Below are 20,938 nucleotides of genomic sequence, written 5' to 3' on the forward strand. Positions count from 1 at the left end.
CACTTGTTTACCTGTCCAACCCGTTGTTTACCTGTCCGACCACTTCTTTATCTGTCCAACCCGTTGTTTACCTGTCCGACCACTTCTTTACCTGTCCGACCCGTTGTTTACCTGTCCGACCACTTCTTTACCTGTCCGACCCGTTGTTTACCTGTCTGACCACTTGTTTACCTGTCCAACCCGTTGTTTACCTGTCCGACCACTTCTTTACCTGTCCGACTCGTTGTTTACCTGTCCGACTCGTTGTTTACCTGTCCGACCCGTTGTTTACCTGTCCATCCCGTTGTTTACCTGTCCGACCCGTTGTTTACCTGTCCGACTCGTTGTTTACCTGTCCAACCCGTTGTTTACCTGTCCGACCCGTTGTTTACCTGTCCATCTCGTTGTTTACCTGTCCGACCCGTTGTTTACCTGTCCGACCCGTGGTTTACCTGTCCGACTCGTTGTTTACCTGTCCCACCACTTCTTTATCTGTCCAACCCGTTGTTTACCTGTCCGACCACTTCTTTACCTGTCCGACCCTTTGTTTACCTGTCCGACCACTTCTTTACCTGTCCGACCCGTTGTTTACCTGTCTGACCACTTGTTTACCTGTCCAACCCGTTGTTTACCTGTCCGACCACTTCTTTACCTGTCCGACCCGTTGTTTACCTGTCCGACCCATTGTTTACCTGTCCGACTCGTTGTTTACCTGTCCGACTCGTTGTTTACCTGTCCGACCCGTTGTTTACCTGTCCGACTCGTTGTTTACCTGTCCGACTCGTTGTTTACCTGTCCGACTCGTTGTTTACCTGTCCGACTCGTTGTTTACCTGTCCGACCCGCTGTTTACCTGTCCATCCCGTTGTTTACCTGTCCGACTCGTTGTTTACCTGTCCGACTCGTTGTTTACCTGTCCGACCCGTTGTTTACCTGTCCGATTCGTTGTTTACCTGTCCCACCACTTCTTTATCTGTCCAACCCGTTGTTTACCTGTCCGACCACTTCTTTACCTGTCCGACCCGTTGTTTACCTGTCCGACCACTTCTTTACCTGTCCGACCCGTTGTTTACCTGTCTGACCACTTGTTTACCTGTCCAACCCGTTGTTTACCTGTCCGACCACTTCTTTACCTGTCCGACACGTTGTTTACCTGTCCGACTCGTTGTTTACCTGTCCGACCCGTTGTTTACCTGTCCGACTCGTTGTTTACCTGTCCACCCCGTTGTTTACCTGTCCGACCCGTGGTTTACCTGTCCGACTCGTTGTTTACCTGTCCAACCCGTTGTTTACCTGTCCGACCCGTTGTTTACCTGTCCATCTCGTTGTTTACCTGTCCGACCCGTTGTTTACCTGTCCGACCCGTGGTTTACCTGTCCGACTCGTTGTTTACCTGTCCCACCACTTCTTTATCTGTCCAACCCGTTGTTTACCTGTCCGACCACTTCTTTACCTGTCCGACCCTTTGTTTACCTGTCCGACCACTTCTTTACCTGTCCGACCCGTTGTTTACCTGTCCGACCCGTTGTTTACCTGTTTGACCACTTGTTTACCTGTCCAACCCGTTGTTTACCTGTCCGACCACTTCTTTACCTGTCCGACCCGTTGTTTACCTGTCCGACTCGTTGTTTACCTGTCCGACCCGTTGTTTACCTGTCCGACTCGTTGTTTACCTGTCCGACTCGTTGTTTACCTGTCCGACCCGTTGTTTACCTGTCCGACTCGTTGTTTACCTGTCCGACCCGCTGTTTACCTGTCCATCCCGTTGTTTACCTGTCCGACTCGTTGTTTACCTGTCCGACTCGTTGTTTACCTGTCCGACCCGTTGTTTACCTGTCCGACTCGTTGTTTACCTGTCCATCCCGTTGTTTACCTGTCCGACCCGTGGTTTACCTGTCCGACTCGTTGTTTACCTGTCCAACCCGTTGTTTACCTGTCCGACCCGTTGTTTACCTGTCCGACTCGTTGTTTACCTGTCCGACCCGCTGTTTACCTGTCCATCCCGTTGTTTACCTGTCCGACTCGTTGTTTACCTGTCCGACTCGTTGTTTACCTGTCCGACCCGTTGTTTACCTGTCCGACTCGTTGTTTACCTGTCCATCCCGTTGTTTACCTGTCCGACCCGTGGTTTACCTGTCCGACTCGTTGTTTACCTGTCCAACCCGTTGTTTACCTGTCCGACCCGTTGTTTACCTGTCCATCTCGTTGTTTACCTGTCCGACCCGTTGTTTACCTGTCCGACCCGTGGTTTACCTGTCCGACTCGTTGTTTACCTGTCCATCTCGTTGTTTACCTGTCCGACTCGTTGTTTACCTGTCCCACCACTTCTTTATCTGTCCAACCCGTTGTTTACCTGTCCGACCACTTCTTTACCTGTCCGACCCGTTGTTTACCTGTCTGACCACTTGTTTACCTGTCCAACCCGTTGTTTACCTGTCCGACCACTTCTTTACCTGTCCGACTCGTTGTTTACCTGTCCGACTCGTTGTTTACCTGTCCGACCCGTTGTTTACCTGTCCGACTCGTTGTTTACCTGTCCAACCCGTTGTTTACCTGTCCGACCCGTGGTTTACCTGTCCGACTCGTTGTTTACCTGTCCAACCCGTTGTTTACCTGTCCGACCCGTTGTTTACCTGTCCATCTCGTTGTTTACCTGTCCGACCCGTTGTTTACCTGTCCGACCCGTGGTTTACCTGTCCGACTTGTTGTTTACCTGTCCCACCACTTCTTTATCTGTCCAACCCGTTGTTTACCTGTCCGACCACTTCTTTACCTGTCCGACCCGTTGTTTACCTGTCCGACCACTTCTTTACCTGTCCGACCCGTTGTTTACCTGTCTGACCACTTGTTTACCTGTCCAACCCGTTGTTTACCTGTCCGACCACTTCTTTACCTGTCCGACCCGTTGTTTACCTGTCTGACCACTTGTTTACCTGTCCAACCCGTTGTTTACCTGTCCGACCCGTTGTTTACCTGTCCATCTCGTTGTTTACCTGTCCGACCCGTTGTTTACCTGTCCCACCACTTCTTTATCTGTCCAACCCGTTGTTTACCTGTCCGACCACTTCTTTACCTGTCCGACCCTTTGTTTACCTGTCCATCCGCTTGTTTACCAGTCCGACCCGTTGTTTACCTGTCCGACCCGTTGTTTACCTGTCCATCCCGTTGTTTACCTGTCCAACCCTTTGTTTACCTGTCCGACCCTTTGTTTACCTGTCCATCCGCTTGTTTACCTGTCCGACCCGTTGTTTACCTGTCCATCCCGTTGTTTACCCTTCCGACCCGTTGTTTACCTGTCCGTTCCGTTGTTTACATGTCCGTCCGCTTGTGTGCCTGTCCGACCCGTTGTTTACCTGTCCGAACGCTTGTTTACCTGTCCGACCCGTTGTTTACCTGTCCGACCGCTTGTTTACCTGTCTGACCGCTTGTTTACCTGTCTGTCCTGTTGTTTACCTGTCCGACCCGTTGTTTACCTGTCCGACCCGTTGTTTACCTGTCCATCCCGTTGTTTACCTTTCCGACTCGTTGTTTACCTGTCCGACTCGTTGTTTACCTGTCCGACCCATTGTTTACCTGTCCGACTCGTTGTTTACCTGTCCGACTCGTTGTTTACCTGTCCGACCCGTTGTTTACCTGTCCGACTCGTTGTTTACCTGTCCAACCCGTTGTTTACCTGTCCGACTCGTTGTTTACCTGTCCGACTCGTTGTTTACCTGTCCGACTCGTTGTTTACCTATCCGACCCGTTGTTTACCTGTCCATCCCGTTGTTTACCTGTCCGACTCGTTGTTTACCTGTCCGACCCGTTGTTTACCTGTCCGACTCGTTGTTTACCTGTCCATCCCGTTGTTTACCTGTCCGACCCGTGGTTTACCTGTCCGACTCGTTGTTTACCTGTCCAACCCGTTGTTTACCTGTCCGACCCGTTGTTTACCTGTCCATCTCGTTGTTTACCTGTCCGACCCGTTGTTTACCTGTCCGACCCGTGGTTTACCTGTCCGACCCGTTGTTTACCTGTCCGTTCCGTTGTTTACATGTCCGTCCGCTTGTGTGCCTGTCCGACCCTTTGTTTACCTGTCCGACCCGTTGTTTACCTGTCCGACCGCTTGTTTACCTGTCTGACCGCTTGTTTACCTGTCTGTCCCGTTGTTTACCTGTCCGACCCGTTGTTTACCTGTCCGACCCGTTGTTTACCTGTCCATCCCGTTGTTTACCTTTCCGACTCGTTGTTTACCTGTCCGACTCGTTGTTTACCTGTCCGACCCATTGTTTACCTGTCCGACTCGTTGTTTACCTGTCCGACTTGTTGTTTACCTGTCCGACCCGTTGTTTACCTGTCCGACCCGTTGTTTACCTGTCTGACCCGTTGTTTACCTGTCCCACCACTTCTTTATCTGTCCAACCCGTTGTTTACCTGTCCGACCACTTCTTTATCTGTCCAACCCGTTGTTTACCTGTCCGACCACTTCTTTACCTGTCCGACCCTTTGTTTACCTGTCCATCCGCTTGTTTACCAGTCCGACCCGTTGTTTACCTGTCCGACCCGTTGTTTACCTGTCCATCCCGTTGTTTACCTGTCCAACCCTTTGTTTACCTGTCCGACCCTTTGTTTACCTGTCCGACTTGTTGTTTACCTGTCCGACCCGTTGTTTACCTGTCCGACCCGTTGTTTACCTGTCTGACCCGTTGTTTACCTGTCCGACTTGTTGTTTACCTGTCCGACCCGTTGTTTACCTGTCCGACCCGTTGTTTACCTGTCTGACCCGTTGTTTACCTGTCCCACCACTTCTTTATCCGTCCAACCCGTTGTTTACCTGTCCGACCACTTCTTTACCTGTCCGACCCGTTGTTTACCTGTCTGACCACTTGTTTACCTGTCCAACCCGTTGTTTACCTGTCCGACCCGTTGTTTACCTGTCCATCTCGTTGTTTACCTGTCCGACCCGTTGTTTACCTGTCCCACCACTTCTTTATCTGTCCAACCCGTTGTTTACCTGTCCCACCACTTCTTTATCTGTCCGACCCGTTGTTTACCTGTCCGACCACTTCTTTATCTGTCCAACCCGTTGTTTACCTTTCCGACCACTTCTTTATCCGTCCAACCCGTTGTTTACCTGTCCGACCCGTTGTTTACCTGTCCATCTCGTTGTTTACCTGTCCGACCCTTTGTTTACCTGTCCATCCGCTTGTTTACCATTCCGACCCGTTGTTTACCTGTCCGACCCGTTGTTTACCTGTCCATCCCGTTGTTTACCTGTCCAACCCTTTGTTTACCTGTCCGACCCTTTGTTTACCTGTCCATCCGCTTGTTTACCTGTCCGACCCGTTGTTTACCTGTCCATCCCGTTGTTTACCTGTCCAACCCGTTGTTTACCTGTCCGACCACTTCTTTATCTGTCCAACCCATTGTTTACCTGTCCGACCACTTCTTTATCCGTCCAACCCGTTGTTTACCTGTCCGACCACTTCTTTACCTGTCCGACCCGTTGTTTACCTGTCTGACCACTTGTTTACCTGTCCAACCCGTTGTTTACCTGTCCGACCCGTTGTTTACCTGTCCATCTCGTTGTTTACCTGTCCGACCCGTTGTTTACCTGTCCCACCACTTCTTTATCTGTCCAACCCGTTGTTTACCTGTCCGACCACTTCTTTACCTGTCCGACCCTTTGTTTACCTGTCCATCCGCTTGTTTACCAGTCCGACCCGTTGTTTACCTGTCCGACCCGTTGTTTACCTGTCCATCCCGTTGTTTACCTGTCCAACCCTTTGTTTACCTGTCCGACCCTTTGTTTACCTGTCCATCCGCTTGTTTACCTGTCCGACCCGTTGTTTACCTGTCCATCCCGTTGTTTACCTGTCCAACCCGTTGTTTACCTGTCCGACCACTTCTTTATCTGTCCAACCCGTTGTTTACCTGTCCGACCACTTCTTTATCTGTCCAACCCGTTGTTTACCTGTCCGACCACTTCTTTATCCGTCCAACCCGTTGTTTACCTGTCCGACCACTTCTTTACCTGTCCGACCCGTTGTTTACCTGTCTGACCACTTGTTTACCTGTCCAACCCGTTGTTTACCTGTCCGACCCGTTGTTTACCTGTCCATCTCGTTGTTTACCTGTCCGACCCGTTGTTTACCTGTCCCACCACTTCTTTATCTGTCCAACCCGTTGTTTACCTGTCCGACCACTTCTTTACCTGTCCGACCCTTTGTTTACCTGTCCATCCGCTTGTTTACCAGTCCGACCCGTTGTTTACCTGTCCGACCCGTTGTTTACCTGTCCATCCCGTTGTTTACCTGTCCAACCCTTTGTTTACCTGTCCGACCCTTTGTTTACCTGTCCATCCGCTTGTTTACCTGTCCGACCCGTTGTTTACCTGTCCATCCCGTTGTTTACCTGTCCGACCCGTTGTTTACCTGTCCGTTCCGTTGTTCACATGTCCGTCCGCTTGTGTGCCTGTCCGACCCGTTGTTTACCTGTCCGAACGCTTGTTTACCTGTCCGACCCTTTGTTTACCTGTCCGACCCGTTGTTTACGTGTCCGACCCTTTGTTTACCTGTCCGTTCCGTTGTTTACATGTCCGTCCGCTTGTTTACCTGTCCCACCCGTTGTTTACCTTTCCGACCCGTTGTTTACCTGTCCATCCCGTTGTTTACCTGTCCGTCCCGTTGTTTACCTGTCTATCCTCTTGTTTACCTGTCCATCCCGTTGTTTACCTGTCCGACCCGTTCTTTACCTGTCCATCCCGTTGTTTACCTGTCCGTCCTGTTGTTTACCTGTCTATCCTCTTGTTTACCTGTCCATCCCGTTGTTTACGTGTCCGACCCTTTGTTTACCTGTCCGTTCCGTTGTTTACATGTCCGTCCGCTTGTTTACCTGTCCGACCCGTTGTTTACCTTTCCGACCCGTTGTTTACCTGTCCATCCCGTTGTTTACCTGTCTACCCCGTTGTTTACCTGTCTATCCGCTTGTTTACCTGTCTATGCGGTTGTTTACCTTTCCCTCCGCTTGTTTACCTGTCCCTCCGCGTGTTTACCTTTCCGTCCCGTTGTTTACCTGTCTTTCCCAGTGTTTACCTGTCCATCCCGTTGTTTACCTGTCCGACCCGTTGTTTACCTGTCCGACCGCTTGTTTACCTGTCCGTCCCGTTGTTTACCTGTCCGACCCGTTGTTTACCTGTCTGACCCGTTGTTTACCTGTCCGACCGCTTGTTTACCTGTCTGTCCCGTTGTTTACCTGTCCGACCCTTTGTTTACCTGTCCATCCGCTTGTTTACCTTTCTGAACCGTTGTTTACCTTTCAGACCCGTTGGTTACCTCTGACCCGTTGTTTACCTGTCCGACCCGTTGTTTACCTGTCTATCCTCTTGTTTACCTCTGACCCGTTGTTTACCTGTCCGACCCGTTGTTTACCTGTCTATCCTCTTGTTTACCTGTCCATCCCGTTGTTTACCTGTCCCACCGCTTGTTTCCCTGTCCATCCCGTTGTTTACCTGTCTGACCCGTTGTTTACCTGTCCGTCCCATTGTTTACCTGTCTTTCCCAGTGTTTACCTGACCGACCCATTGTTTACCTGTCCGACCGCTTGTTTACCTGTCCGTCCCAGTGTTTACCTGTCCGTCCCGTTTACTTGTCCGTCCGCTTGTTTACCTGTCCGTCCCTTTGTTTACCTGTCCATCCTGTTGTTTACTTGTCCGTCCGCTTGTTTACCTGTCCGTCCCGTTGTTTACCTGTCCGACCCTTTGTTTACCTGTCCATCCGCTTGTTTACCTGTCCGACCCGTTGTTTAACTTTCCGACCCGTTGTTTACCTGTCCATCCCGTTGTTTACCTGTCCGACCACTTCTTTACCTGTCCAACCCGTTGTTTACCTGTCTATCCTCTTGTTTACCTGTCCGATCCGTTGTTTACCTGTCTGACCGCTTGTTTACCTGTCCGTCCCGTTGTTTAGCTGTCTGTCCCGTTGTTTACCTGTCCGTCCCGTTGTTTACCTCTCCGTCCGCTTGTTTACCTGTCTGGCTCATTGTTTACCTGTCCATCCCGTTGTTTACCTGTCCGACCCGTTGTTTACCTGTCCAACCCGTTATTTACCTGTCCAACCCTTTGTTTACCTGTCCAACCCGTTGTTTACCTGTCCGACCCTTTGTTTACCTGTCCATCCGCTTGTTTACCTGTCCGACCCGTTGTTTACCTTTCCGACCCGTTGTTTACCTGTCCATCCCGTTGTTTACCTGTCCGACCACTTCTTTACCTGTCCAACCCGTTGTTTACCTGTCCATCCGCTTGTTTACCTGTCCGACCCGTTGTTTACCTGTCCATCCCGTTGTTTAAATGTCCAACCCTTTGTTTACCTGTCCGACCCTTTGTTTACCTGTCCATCCGCTCGTTTACCTGTCCGACCCGTTGTTTACCTGTCCATCCCGTTGTTTACCTGTCCGACCCGTTGTTTACCTGTCCGTTCCGTTGTTTACATGTCCGTCCGCCTGTGTGCCTGTCTGACCCGTTGTTTACCTGTCCGAACGCTTGTTTACCTGTCCGACCCGTTGTTTACCTGTCCAACCCGTTGTTTACCTGTCCGACCCGTTGTTTACCTGTCTGACCGCTTGTTTACCTGTCCGTCCCGTTGTTTAGCTGTCTGTCCCGTTGTTTACCTGTCCGTCCCGTTGTTTACCTCTCCGTCCGCTTGTGTATCTTTCCGTCCCGTTGTTTACCTGTCTATGCGGTTGTTTACCTATCCATCCGCTTGTTTACCTGTCTGGCTCATTGTTTACCTGTCCATCCCGTTGTTTACCTGTCCGACCCGTTGTTTACCTGTCCAACCCGTTATTTACCTGTCCAACCCTTTGTTTACCTGTCCAACCCGTTGTTTACCTGTCCGACCCTTTGTTTACCTGTCCATCCGCTTGTTTACCTGTCCGACCCGTTGTTTACCTTTCCGACCCGTTGTTTACCTGTCCATCCCGTTGTTTACCTGTCCGACCACTTCTTTACCTGTCCAACCCGTTGTTTACCTGTCCATCCGCTTGTTTACCTTTCCGACCCGTTGTTTACCTGTCCATCCCGTTGTTTACCTGTCCAACCCTTTGTTTACCTGTCCGACCCTTTGTTTACCTGTCCATCCGCTCGTTTACCTGTCCGACCCGTTGTTTACCTGTCCATCCCGTTGTTTACCTGTCCGACCCGTTGTTTACCTGTCCGTTCCGTTGTTTACATGTCCGTCCGCCTGTGTGCCTGTCTGACCCGTTGTTTACCTGTCCTAACGCTTGTTTACCTGTCCGACCCGTTGTTTACCTGTCCGACCCGTTGTTTACCTGTCTGACCGCTTGTTTACCTGTCCGTCCCGTTGTTTAGCTGTCTGTCCCGTTGTTTACCTGTCCGTCCCGTTGTTTACCTGTCCGTCCGCTTGTGTATCTGTCCGTCCCGTTGTTTACCTGTCTATGCGGTTGTTTACCTATCCATCCGCTTGTTTACCTGTCTGGCTCATTGTTTACCTGTCCATCCCGTTGTTTACCTGTCCGACCCGTTGTTTACCTGTCCAACCTGTTATTTACCTGTCCAACCCTTTGTTTACCTGTCCAACCCGTTGTTTACCTGTCCGACCCTTTGTTTACCTGTCCATCCGCTTTTTTACCTGTCCGACCCGTTGTTTACCTTTCCGACCCGTTGTTTACCTGTCCATCCCGTTGTTTACCTGTCTGACCGCTTGTTTACCTGTCCGTCCCGTTGTTTAGCTGTCTGTCCCGTTGTTTACCTGTCCGTCCCGTTGTTTACCTGTCCGTCCGCTTGTGTATCTGTCCGTCCCGTTGTTTACCTGTCTATGCGGTTGTTTACCTATCCATCCGCTTGTTTACCTGTCTGGCTCATTGTTTACCTGTCCATCCCGTTGTTTACCTGTCCGACCCGTTGTTTACCTGTCCAACCCGTTATTTACCTGTCCAACCCTTTGTTTACCTGTCTATCCTCTTGTTTACCTGTCCGATCCGTTGTTTACCTGTCCGACCCGTTGTTTACCTGTCTGACCGCTTGTTTACCTGTCCGTCCCGTTGTTTAGCTGTCTGTCCAGTTGTTTACCTGTCCGTCCCGTTGTTTACCTCTCCGTCCGCTTGTGTATCTGTCCGTCCCGTTGTTTACCTGTCTATGCGGTTGTTTACCTATCCATCCGCTTGTTTACCTGTCTGGCTCATTGTTTACCTGTCCATCCCGTTGTTTACCTGTCTGACCCGTTGTTTACCTGTCCAACCCGTTATTTACCTGTCCAACCCTTTGTTTACCTGTCCAACCCGTTGTTTACCTGTCCGACCCTTTGTTTACCTGTCCATCCGCTTGTTTACCTGTCCGACCCGTTGTTTACCTTTCCGACCCGTTGTTTACCTGTCCAACCCGTTGTTTACCTGTCTATCCTCTTGTTTACCTGTCCATCCCGTTGTTTACCTGTCCGACCCGTTGTTTACCTGTCCGATCCGTTGTTTACCTGTCCCACCGCTTGTTTACCTGTCCATCCCGTTGTTTACCTGTGCGACCCGTTGTTTACCTGTCCGATCCGTTGTTTACCTGTCTATCCGCTTGTTTACCTGTCTATGCGGTTGTTTACCTTTCCCTCCGCTTGTTTACCTGTCCCTCCGCGTGTTTACCTGTCCGTTCGCTTGTTTACCTGTCCGACCCGTTGTTTACCTGTCCGATCCGTTGTTTACCTTTCCGTCCCCTTGTGTACCTGTCCGCCCCGTTGTTTCCCTGTCTATCCGCTTGTTTACCTGTCTATGCGGTTGTTTACCTTTCCCTCCGCTTGTTTACCTGTCCTTCCGCGTGTTTACCTGTCCGTTCGCTTGTTTACCTGTCCGACCCGTTGTTTACCTGTCTGACCGCTTGTTTACCTGTCTATGCGGTTGTTTACCTTTCCCTCCGCTTGTTTACCTGTCCTTCCGCGTGTTTACCTGTCCGTTCGCTTGTTTACCTGTCCGACCCGTTGTTTACCTGTCTGACCGCTTGTTTACCTGTCCGTCCCGTTGTTTAGCTGTCTGTCCCGTTGTTTACCTGTCCGTCCCGTTGTTTACCTGTCCATCCGCTTGTGTATCTGTCCGTCCCGTTGTTTACCTGTCTATGCGGTTGTTTACCTATCCATCCGCTTGTTTACCTGTCTGGCTCATTGTTTACCTGTCCATCCCGTTGTTTACCTGTCCGACCCGTTGTTTACCTGTCCAACCCGTTATTTACCTGTCCAACCCTTTGTTTACCTGTCCAACCCGTTGTTTACCTGTCCGACCCTTTGTTTACCTGTCCATCCGCTTGTTTACCTGTCCGACCCGTTGTTTACCTTTCCGACCCGTTGTTTACCTCTCCATCCCGTTGTTTACCTGTCCGACCCGTTGTTTACCTGTCTATCCTCTTGTTTACCTGTCCATCCCGTTGTTTACCTGTCCGACCCGTTGTTTACCTGTCCGATCCGTTGTTTACCTGTCCCACCGCTTGTTTACCTGTCCATCCCGTTGTTTACCTGTGCGACCCGTTGTTTACCTGTCCGATCCGTTGTTTACCTTTCCGTCCGCTTGTGTACCTGTCCGCCCCGTTGTTTACCTGTCTATCCGCTTGTTTACCTGTCTATGCGGTTGTTTACCTTTCCCTCCGCTTGTTTACCTGTCCCTCCGCGTGTTTACCTGTCCGTTCGCTTGTTTACCTGTCCGACCCGTTGTTTACCTGTCCGACCCGTTGTTTACCTGTCTGTTCCGTTGTTTACCTTTCCGTCCCGTTGTTTACCTGTCTATGCGGTTGTTCACCTGTCCGATCCGTTGTTTACCTGTCTGATACGTTCTTTACCTGTCCATCCCGTTGTTTACCTCTGACCTGTTGTTTACCTGTCCGACCCGTTGTTTACCTATCCGACCCATTGTTTACCTAACCATCCGCTTCTTTACCTTTCCGACCAGTTGTTTACCTGTCCGACCGCCTGTTTACCTTTCCGTCCCGTTGTTTATCTGTCCATCCCGTTGTTTACCTTTCCAACCGCTTGTTTACCTGTCCATCACGTTGTTTACCTGTCCATCCCGTTGTTTACCTATCCGACCCATTGTTTACCTAACCATCCGCTTCTTTACCTTTCCGACCAGTTGTTTACCTGTCCGATCGCCTGTTTACCTTTCCGTCCCGTTGTTTACCTGTCCATCCCGTTGTTTACCTGTCCGACTGCTTGTTTACCTGTCCGTCCCGTTCTTTACCTGTCTATCAACTTGTTTACCTGTCCGACCCGTTGTTTACCTGTCCGTCCGCTTGTTTACCTGTCCGTCCGCTTGTGTACCAGTCCATCCCGTTGTTTACCTGTCTGTTCCGTTGTTTACCTGTCCGTCCCGTTGTTTACCTGTCTATGCGGTTGTTTACCTGTCCATCCCGTTGTTTACCTGTCTGACCCGTTGTTTACCTGTCCGACCCGTTGTTTACCTGTCCATCCCGTTGTTTACCTCTGACCCGTTGTTCACCTGTCCAACCCGTTGTTTACCTGTCCATCCCGTTGTTTACCTGTCCAACCCGTTGTTTACCTGTCCATCCGCTTGTTTAGCTGTCCATCCGCTTCTTTACATTTCCGACCCGTTGTTTACCTGTCTATCCCGTTGTTTACCTGTCCATCCCGTTGTTTACCTATCCATCCGCTTGTTTAGCTGTCCATCCTATTTTTTACCTGTCCGACCCGTTTACTTGTCCGTTCGCTTTTTTACTTTTCCGTCTGCTTGTTTACCTGTCCGACCCGTTGTTTACCTGTCCGTCCGCTTGTTTACCTGTCCAACCGCCTATTTACCTGTCCGTCCCGTTGTTTACCTGTCCGTCCGCTTGTTTACCTGTCCATCCCGTTGTTTACCTGTCCGTCCCGTTTACTTGTCCGTACGCTTGTTTACCTGTCCGTTCGCTTGTGTACCTGTCCATCGCGTTGTTTACCTGTCCATCCCGTTGTTTACCTGTCCGACCCGTTGTTTACCTGTCCGTTCCGTTGTTTACATTTCCGTCCACTTGTGTACCTTTCCATCCCGTTGTTTACCTGTCCATCCCGTTGTTTACCTGTCCGTTCCGTTGTTTACATGTCCGTCCACTTGTGTACCTTTCCATCCCGTTGTTTACCTGTCCATCCCGTTGTTTACCTGTCCATCCCGTTGTTCACCTGTCCATTCCGTTTTTTACCTGTCTATCCAGTTGTTTACCTGTCAATCCCGTTGTTTACCTGTCCGACCCGTTGTTTACCTGTCTGACCCGTTGTTTACCTGTCCATCCCGTTGTTTACCTGTCCATTCGCTTGTGTGCCTGTCCGACCCGTTGTTTACCTGTCCGACCCGTTGTTTACCTGTCCGACCGCTTGTTTACCTGTCTGACCGCTTGTTTACCTGTCTGTCCCGTTGTTTACCTTTCCGACCCGTTGTTTACCTGTACATCCGCTTGTTTACCTGTCCGACCCGTTGTTTACCTGTCCATCCCGTTGTTCACCTGTCCATTCCGTTTTTTACCTGTCTATCCAGTTGTTTACCTGTCAATCCCGTTGTTTACCTGTGCAACCCGTTGTTTACCTGTCCATCCTGTTGTTTACCTGTCTGTTCCGTCTCACCTGCCTGCAGGATTTGTTGACCGACTTTTCGAAACGCAGTCGAAGTTCGAAGTTTCGTCTCGTCCCGAAGTTTAAAAAGGACAAAAACAACCGAAACAGAGAGACGTGTTCTTCGCTGTCCCTCCCAGGTGAGCTCACCTGCTCTCTACAGCCTCTTTGTGTCCTGATGTCTCCGTCTGAATCCCGTCCTGTTGGTGTCTCAGTCCACCAGTGGGGGACGGAGGACGTGGGGGCGTGGCTGGACTTCCTTTGTCTCTCTGAGTATAAGGACATCTTCATTGGACACGATGTCCGTGGAGCTGAACTGGTCCACCTGGAGCGGAGAGACCTGAAGGTAAGCGTCCGTCTCCGGACGTGTCGTGTCTCGCCGTTTCCTGTCTCACGGCGTCCTGCTGATGTTGTCCAGGAGCTGGGCGTGACCAAGGTGGGCCACATGAAGCGAATCCTGCAGGGCGTCCGGGAGCTGACCCGGACCAGCAGCGCCAGTGAGGCCTGAACGCGACCAGGTGGACTTTGTTGTTTGTCATCGCTGGAATGTTTACGTCAGGACCTGACTCTTTTCCTTTTCTCGTTGCCTAGCAACCAGTGCCTGCTGTCCTCCTACACATGCCGTTTTTCACCACGTGACCTCTGACCCAAGCACAGAACCAGAACGATGACAAAGGTCCAGGACCGGCCCGCTGTCTCACCCGTACCCACCTGGATCCCGTCCAGAGAAAGAACCGATTAGATCCCTCCGTGCCTTGGAGTCCCAGTCCAGACCCAAAGGGAGGCTCCAGACCCCATGGGAGGGTCCAGACCCCAATGCAGGGTCCAGACCCCATGGGAGGGTCCAGACCCCATGGGAGGGTCCAGACCCCAATGCAGGGTCCAGACCCCATGGGAGGGTCCAGACCCCATGGGAGGGTCCAGACCCCATGGGAGGGTCCAGACCCCAAGGCAGGGTCCAGACCCCAAGGGAGGGTCCAGACCCCAAGGCAGGGTCCAGACCCCATGGGGTCTGGTCTGATGATTCAGGATCCTGCTGATAGTCAGAACCTCGTATCCTGGTTCTGGTTCTGCAACCTTTTATCTGGACAGTGACCCGACTCACCGGTTCGTCACCCAGAGAGCTGCTGGACTGTCAGAACGTCCTGTGGTCGTCCCCTTGGACCAGAGTCCAGTAAATGACGCTGTGTTTTTGTTTTCTGTGGGTCCAGCAAGCTGGTTCTGTTTGGACCAGGACAAAGACGTCATTCATGTCTTTGTGATGGTTCTGGGTCCAAAACTGTTTGAAGGACCAAACTCCTTCAGAAAAACCTGGTTTGGTTCTGTACAGAAATGTACCAAGCTGAAACCAGGGGACCTGGTGTGGGTCCAGGACCCTGATCTGGATCAGAACACGGACCATTTCATCAGAACTGAAACGCCTCTCACGGACAAACCAGTTCACCGACCTTTCATGTCCCAGCAGGATCGACAGCCGCTTCAGCCAATCAGACGGCTGGTTTCCACTGATGATCAGATCCAGGCGGGTTCTGATCCGGATCCGTTGGGGTTTCTGTAGAACTATGAAATGAGCATGCTCAGAGACGCAGCAGGGTGTCAGCAGTGCCTTGCTGGAGGGCCGAGGTGGTTCCTGCAGCCATGAAGAGTTCTGCTGGAATTACGGTGGAAATACCTCCACTGTTTGTTTTTCTGTTTGTTTGTTTGTTTTTCTGTTTGTTTGTTTTGTATGTTTATCTGTTTGTTTGTTTTATATGTTTTTCTGTTTGTTTGTTTATCTGTTTGTTTTTCTGTTTGTTTGTTTTGTATGTTTTTCTGTTTGTTTGTTTGTTTATCTGTTTGTTTGTTTAGTATGTTTTTCTGTTTGTTTTTCTGTTTGTTTGTTTATCTGTTTGTTTATCTGTTTGTTTGTTTTGTATGTTTTTCTGTTTGTTTGTTTTGTGTGTTTTTCTGTTTGTTTGTTTGTTTGTCTGTTTGTTTGTTTGTTTGAGATAACTGAAAGAGTTCTGGACAGATTTTCAGATCATTTTCCGGACTTGTTTGAAATTGTAAGAAGCAAGACCGGATTGATCCGGATCCCCTTTTGGATCCAGGAACTATTTATAGACCTCGCTGTAGGTTTTCCGGTTTTTCTAGTTTATGAGTGAAGCGCCCCCTGCAGGCCGCGGCTGTAAATACATGTTGTTGTTGTTAAACAATAAAACCAGCAAGAAATAAACATCCTGCCATGTATACCTGCTCTACGACTGTTCTTTGTCCTCCCGTCTAGATGTCCTAATGTCTACATGTCCTAATGTCTACATGTCCTCCCGTCTAGATGTCCTAATGTCTACATGTCCTCCCGTCTAGATGTCCTAATGTCTACATGTCATCCCGTCTAGATGTCCTAATGTCTACATGTCATCCCGTCTAGATGTCCTAATGTCTACATGTCCTCCCGTCTAGATGTCCTAATGTCTACATGTCCTCCCGTCTAGATGTCCTAATGTCTACATGTCATCCCGTCTAGATGTCCTAATGTCTACATGTCCTCCCGTCTAGATGTCCTAATGTCTACATGTCCTCCCGTCTAGATGTCCTAATGTCTACATGTCCTCCCGTCTAGATGTCCTAATGTCTACATGTCCTCCCGTCTAGATGTCCTAATGTCTACATGTCCTCCCGTCTACATGTCCTAATGTCTACGTCCTCCCATCTACATGTCCTAATGTCTACATGTCCTCCCGTCTACATGTCCTAATGTCTACGTCCTCCCATCTACATGTCCTAATGTCTACATGTCCTCCCGTCTACATGTCCTAATGTCTACATGTCCTCCCGTCTAGATGTCCTAATGTCTACATGTCCTCCCGTCTAGATGTCCTAATGTCTACATGTCCTAATGTCTACATGTCCTCCCGTCTAGATGTCCTAATGTCTACATGTCCTCCCGTCTACATGTCCTAATGTCTACATGTCCTCCCGTCTAGATGTCCTAATGTCTTCCTGTCCTCCCGTCTACATGTCCTAATGTCTACGTCCTCCCATCTACATGTCCTCCCGTCTACATGTCCTCCCGTCTACATGTCCTAATGTCTACATGTTCTCCAGTCCAGATGTCCTAATGTCTACATGTCCTCCCGTCTAGATGTCCTAATGTCTACATGTCCTAATGTCTACATGTCCTCCCGTCTAGATGTCTTCCCGTCTAGATGTCCTAATGTCTACATGTCCTCCCGTCTAGATGTCCTAATGTCTACATGTCCTCCCGTCTAGATGTCCTCATGTCTACATGTCCTCCCGTCTACATGTCCTAATGTCTACATCCTCCCATCTACATGTCCTAATGTCTATATGTCCTCCCGTCTACATTTCCTCCCGTCTACATATCCTAATGTCTACATGTCCTCCCGTCTAGATGTCCTCATGTCTACATGTCCTCCCGTCTAGATGTCCAAATGTCTACATGTCCTCCCGTCTAGATGTCCTCATGTCTACATGTCCTCCCGTCTACATATCCTAATGTCTACATGTCCTCCCGTCTAGATGTCCTCATGTCTACATGTCCTCCCGTCTAGATGTCCAAATGTCTACATGTCCTAATGTCTACATATCCTAATGTCTACATGTCCTCATGTCTACATGTCCTCCCGTCTAGATGTCCTAATGTCTACATGTCCTCCCGTCTAGATGTCCTAATGTCTTCATGTCCTCCCGTCTAACTGTCCTAATGTCTACATGTCCTCCCGTCTAACTGTCCTTATGTCTACATGTCCTTCCGTCTAGATGTACTAATGTCTACATGTCCTCCCGTCTAACTGTCCTAATGTCTACATGTCCTCCCGTCTAACTGTCCTTATGTCTACATGTCCTTCCGTCTAGATGTCCTAATGTCTACATGTCCTCCCGTCTAACTGTCCTTATGTCTACATGTCCTTCCGTCTAGATGTCCTAATGTCTACATGTCCTTCCGTCTAGATGTCCTAATGTCTTCATGTCCTCCCGTCTAACTGTCCTAATGTCTACATGTCCTCCCGTCTAACTGTCCTTATGTCTACATGTCCTTCCGTCTAGATGTCCTAATGTCTACATGTCCTCCCGTCTAACTGTCCTTATGTCTACATGTCCTTCCGTCTAGATGTCCTAATGTCTACATGTCCTCCCGTCTAGATGTCCTAATGTCTACATGTCCTCCCGTCTACATGTCCTCCCGTCTAGATGTCCTCCCATCTACATGTCCTCCCGCCTAGATGTCCTAATGTCTACAAGTCCTCCCATCTACATGTCCTCCTGTCTAGATGTCCTAATGTCTACATGTCCTCCCGTCTAGATGTCCTAATGTCTACATGTCCTCCCGTCTAGATGTCCTCCCGTCTAACTGTCCTAATGTCTACATGTCCTTCCGTCTAGATGTACTAATGTCTACATGTCCTTCCGTCTAGATGTCCTAATGTCTACATGTCCTTCCGTCTAGATGTCCTAATGTCTTCATGTCCTCCCGTCTAACTGTCCTAATGTCTACATGTCCTCCCGTCTAACTGTCCTAATGTCTACATGTCCTCCCGTCTAACTGTCCTAATGTCTACATGTCCTTCCGTCTAGATGTCCTAATGTCTACATGTCCTCCCGTCTACATGTCCTCCCGTCTAGATGTCCTCCCGTCTAGATGTCCTCCCATCTACATGTCCTCCCGTCTAGATGTCCTAATGTCTACATGTCCTCCCGTCTAGATGTCCTCCCATCTACATGTCCTCCCGCCTAGATGTCCTAATGTCTACATGTCCTCCCGTCTACATGTCCTAATGTCTACGTCCTCCCATCTACATGTCCTAATGTCTACATGTCCTCCCGTCTACATGTCCTAATGTCTACGTCCTCCCATCTACATGTCCTAATGTCTACATGTCCTCCCGTCTACATGTCCTAATGTCTACATGTCCTCCCGTCTAGATGTCCTAATGTCTACATGTCCTCCCGTCTAGATGTCCTAATGTCTACATGTCCTAATGTCTACATGTCCTCCCGTCTAGATGTCCTAATGTCTACATGTCCTCCCGTCTACATGTCCTAATGTCTACATGTCCTCCCGTCTAGATGTCCTAATGTCTACATGTCCTCCCGTCTACATGTCCTAATGTCTACGTCCTCCCATCTACATGTCCTCCCGTCTACATGTCCTCCCGTCTACATGTCCTAATGTCTACATGTTCTCCAGTCCAGATGTCCTAATGTCTACATGTCCTCCCGTCTAGATGTCCTAATGTCTACATGTCCTAATGTCTACATGTTCTCCCGTCTAGATGTCTTCCCGTCTACATGTCCTAATGTCTACATGTCCTCCCGTCTACATGTCCTAATGTCTACATGTCCTCCCGTCTACATGTCCTAATGTCTTCATGTCCTCCCGTCTACATGTCCTAATGTCTACATCCTCCCATCTACATGTCCTAATGTCTACATGTCCTCCCGTCTAGATGTCCTAATGTCTACATGTCCTCCCGTCTAGATGTCCTCATGTCTACATGTCCTCCCGTCTACATGTCCTAATGTCTACATCCTCCCATCTACATGTCCTAATGTCTATATGTCCTCCCGTCTACATTTCCTCCCGTCTACATATCCTAATGTCTACATGTCCTCCCGTCTAGATGTCCTCATGTCTACATGTCCTCCCGTCTAGATGTCCAAATGTCTACATGTCCTCCCGTCTAGATGTCCTCATGTCTACATGTCCTCCCGTCTACATATCCTAATGTCTACATGTCCTCCCGTCTAGATGTCCTCATGTCTACATGTCCTCCCGTCTAGATGTCCAAATGTCTACATGTCCTAATGTCTACATATCCTAATGTCTACATGTCCTCCCGTCTAGATGTCCTCATGTCTACATGTCCTCCCGTCTAGATGTCCTAATGTCTACATGTCCTCCCGTCTAGATGTCCTAATGTCTTCATGTCCTCCCGTCTAACTGTCCTAATGTCTACATGTCCTCCCGTCTAACTGTCCTTATGTCTACATGTCCTTCCGTCTAGATGTCCTAATGTCTACATGTCCTCCCGTCTAACTGTCCTTATGTCTACATGTCCTTCCGTCTAGATGTCCTAATGTCTACATGTCCTTCCGTCTAGATGTCCTAATGTCTTCATGTCCTCCCGTCTAACTGTCCTAATGTCTACATGTCCTCCCGTCTAACTGTCCTTATGTCTACATGTCCTTCCGTCTAGATGTCCTAATGTCTACATGTCCTCCCGTCAAGATGTCCTAATGTCTACATGTCCTCCCGTCTACATGTCCTTCCGTCTAGATGTCCTAATGTCTTCATGTCCTCCCGTCTAACTGTCCTAATGTCTACATGTCCTCCCGTCTAACTGTCCTAATGTCTACATGTCCTCCCGTCTAACTGTCCTAATGTCTACATGTCCTTCCGTCTAGATGTCCTAATGTCTACATGTCCTCCCGTCTACATGTCCTCCCGTCTAGATGTCCTCCCGTCTAGATGTCCTCCCATCTACATGTCCTCCCGTCTAGATGTCCTAATGTCTACATGTCCTCCCGTCTAGATGTCCTCCCGTCTAGATGTCCTCCCATCTACATGTCCTCCCGCCTAGATGTCCTAATGTCTACATGTCCTCCCGTCTACATGTCCTAATGTCTACGTCCTCCCATCTACATGTCCTAATGTCTACATGTCCTCCCGTCTACATGTCCTAATGTCTACGTCCTCCCATCTACATGTCCTAATGTCTACATGTCCTCCCGTCTACATGTCCTAATGTCTACATGTCCTCCCGTCTAGATGTCCTAATGTCTACATGTCCTCCCGTCTAGATGTCCTAATGTCTACATGTCCTAATGTCTACATGTCCTCCCGTCTAGATGTCCTAATGTCTACATGTCCTCCCGTCTACATGTCCTCCCGTCTAGATGTCCTAATGTCTACATGTCCTCCCGTCTACATGTCCTAATGTCTACGTCCTCCCATCTACATGTCCTCCCGTCTACATGTCCTCCCGTCTACATGTCCTAATGTCTACATGTTCTCCAGTCCAGATGTCCTAATGTCTACATGTCCTCCCGTCTAGATGTCCTAATGTCTACATGTCCTAATGTCTACATGTCCTCCCGTCTAGATGTCTTCCCGTCTAGATGTCCTAATGTCTACATGTTCTCCCGTCTAGATGTCTTCCCGTCTACATGTCCTAATGTCTACATGTCCTCCCGTCTACATGTCCTAATGTCTACATGTCCTCCCGTCTACATGTCCTAATGTCTTCATGTCCTCCCGTCTACATGTCCTAATGTCTACATCCTCCCATCTACATGTCCTAATGTCTACATGTCCTCCCGTCTAGATGTCCTAATGTCTACATGTCCTCCCGTCTAGATGTCCTCATGTCTACATGTCCTCCCGTCTACATGTCC

At 49.6% G+C, this 20,938-nt stretch overlaps 1 protein-coding gene across 4 annotated transcripts in view; it reads left to right on the top strand.

The window, feature by feature from the left end:
- The window catches only part of dgkd (diacylglycerol kinase delta), a 214,659-nt gene extending 198,902 nt beyond the window's left edge, over positions 1-15,757 (top strand). For all 4 annotated transcript variants that reach the window (XM_079246419.1, XM_079246420.1, XM_079246421.1 and 1 more), the window contains 4 exons: positions 13,563-13,680; positions 13,756-13,886; positions 13,959-14,058; positions 14,132-15,757. In XM_079246419.1, the coding sequence (XP_079102545.1) occupies positions 13,563-13,680; positions 13,756-13,886; positions 13,959-14,048 (339 nt within the window). In that variant the 3' untranslated portion in view covers positions 14,049-14,058; positions 14,132-15,757. The remainder of the gene's footprint in view (positions 1-13,562; positions 13,681-13,755; positions 13,887-13,958; positions 14,059-14,131) is intronic.
- The last annotated feature ends 5,181 nt before the right edge of the window (positions 15,758-20,938 follow it).

The sequence above is a fragment of the Telmatherina bonti genome (assembly GCF_933228915.1).
Source record: "Telmatherina bonti genome assembly, chromosome: 9".
In the NCBI taxonomy this organism is placed as follows: Eukaryota; Metazoa; Chordata; class Actinopteri; order Atheriniformes; family Telmatherinidae; genus Telmatherina; species Telmatherina bonti.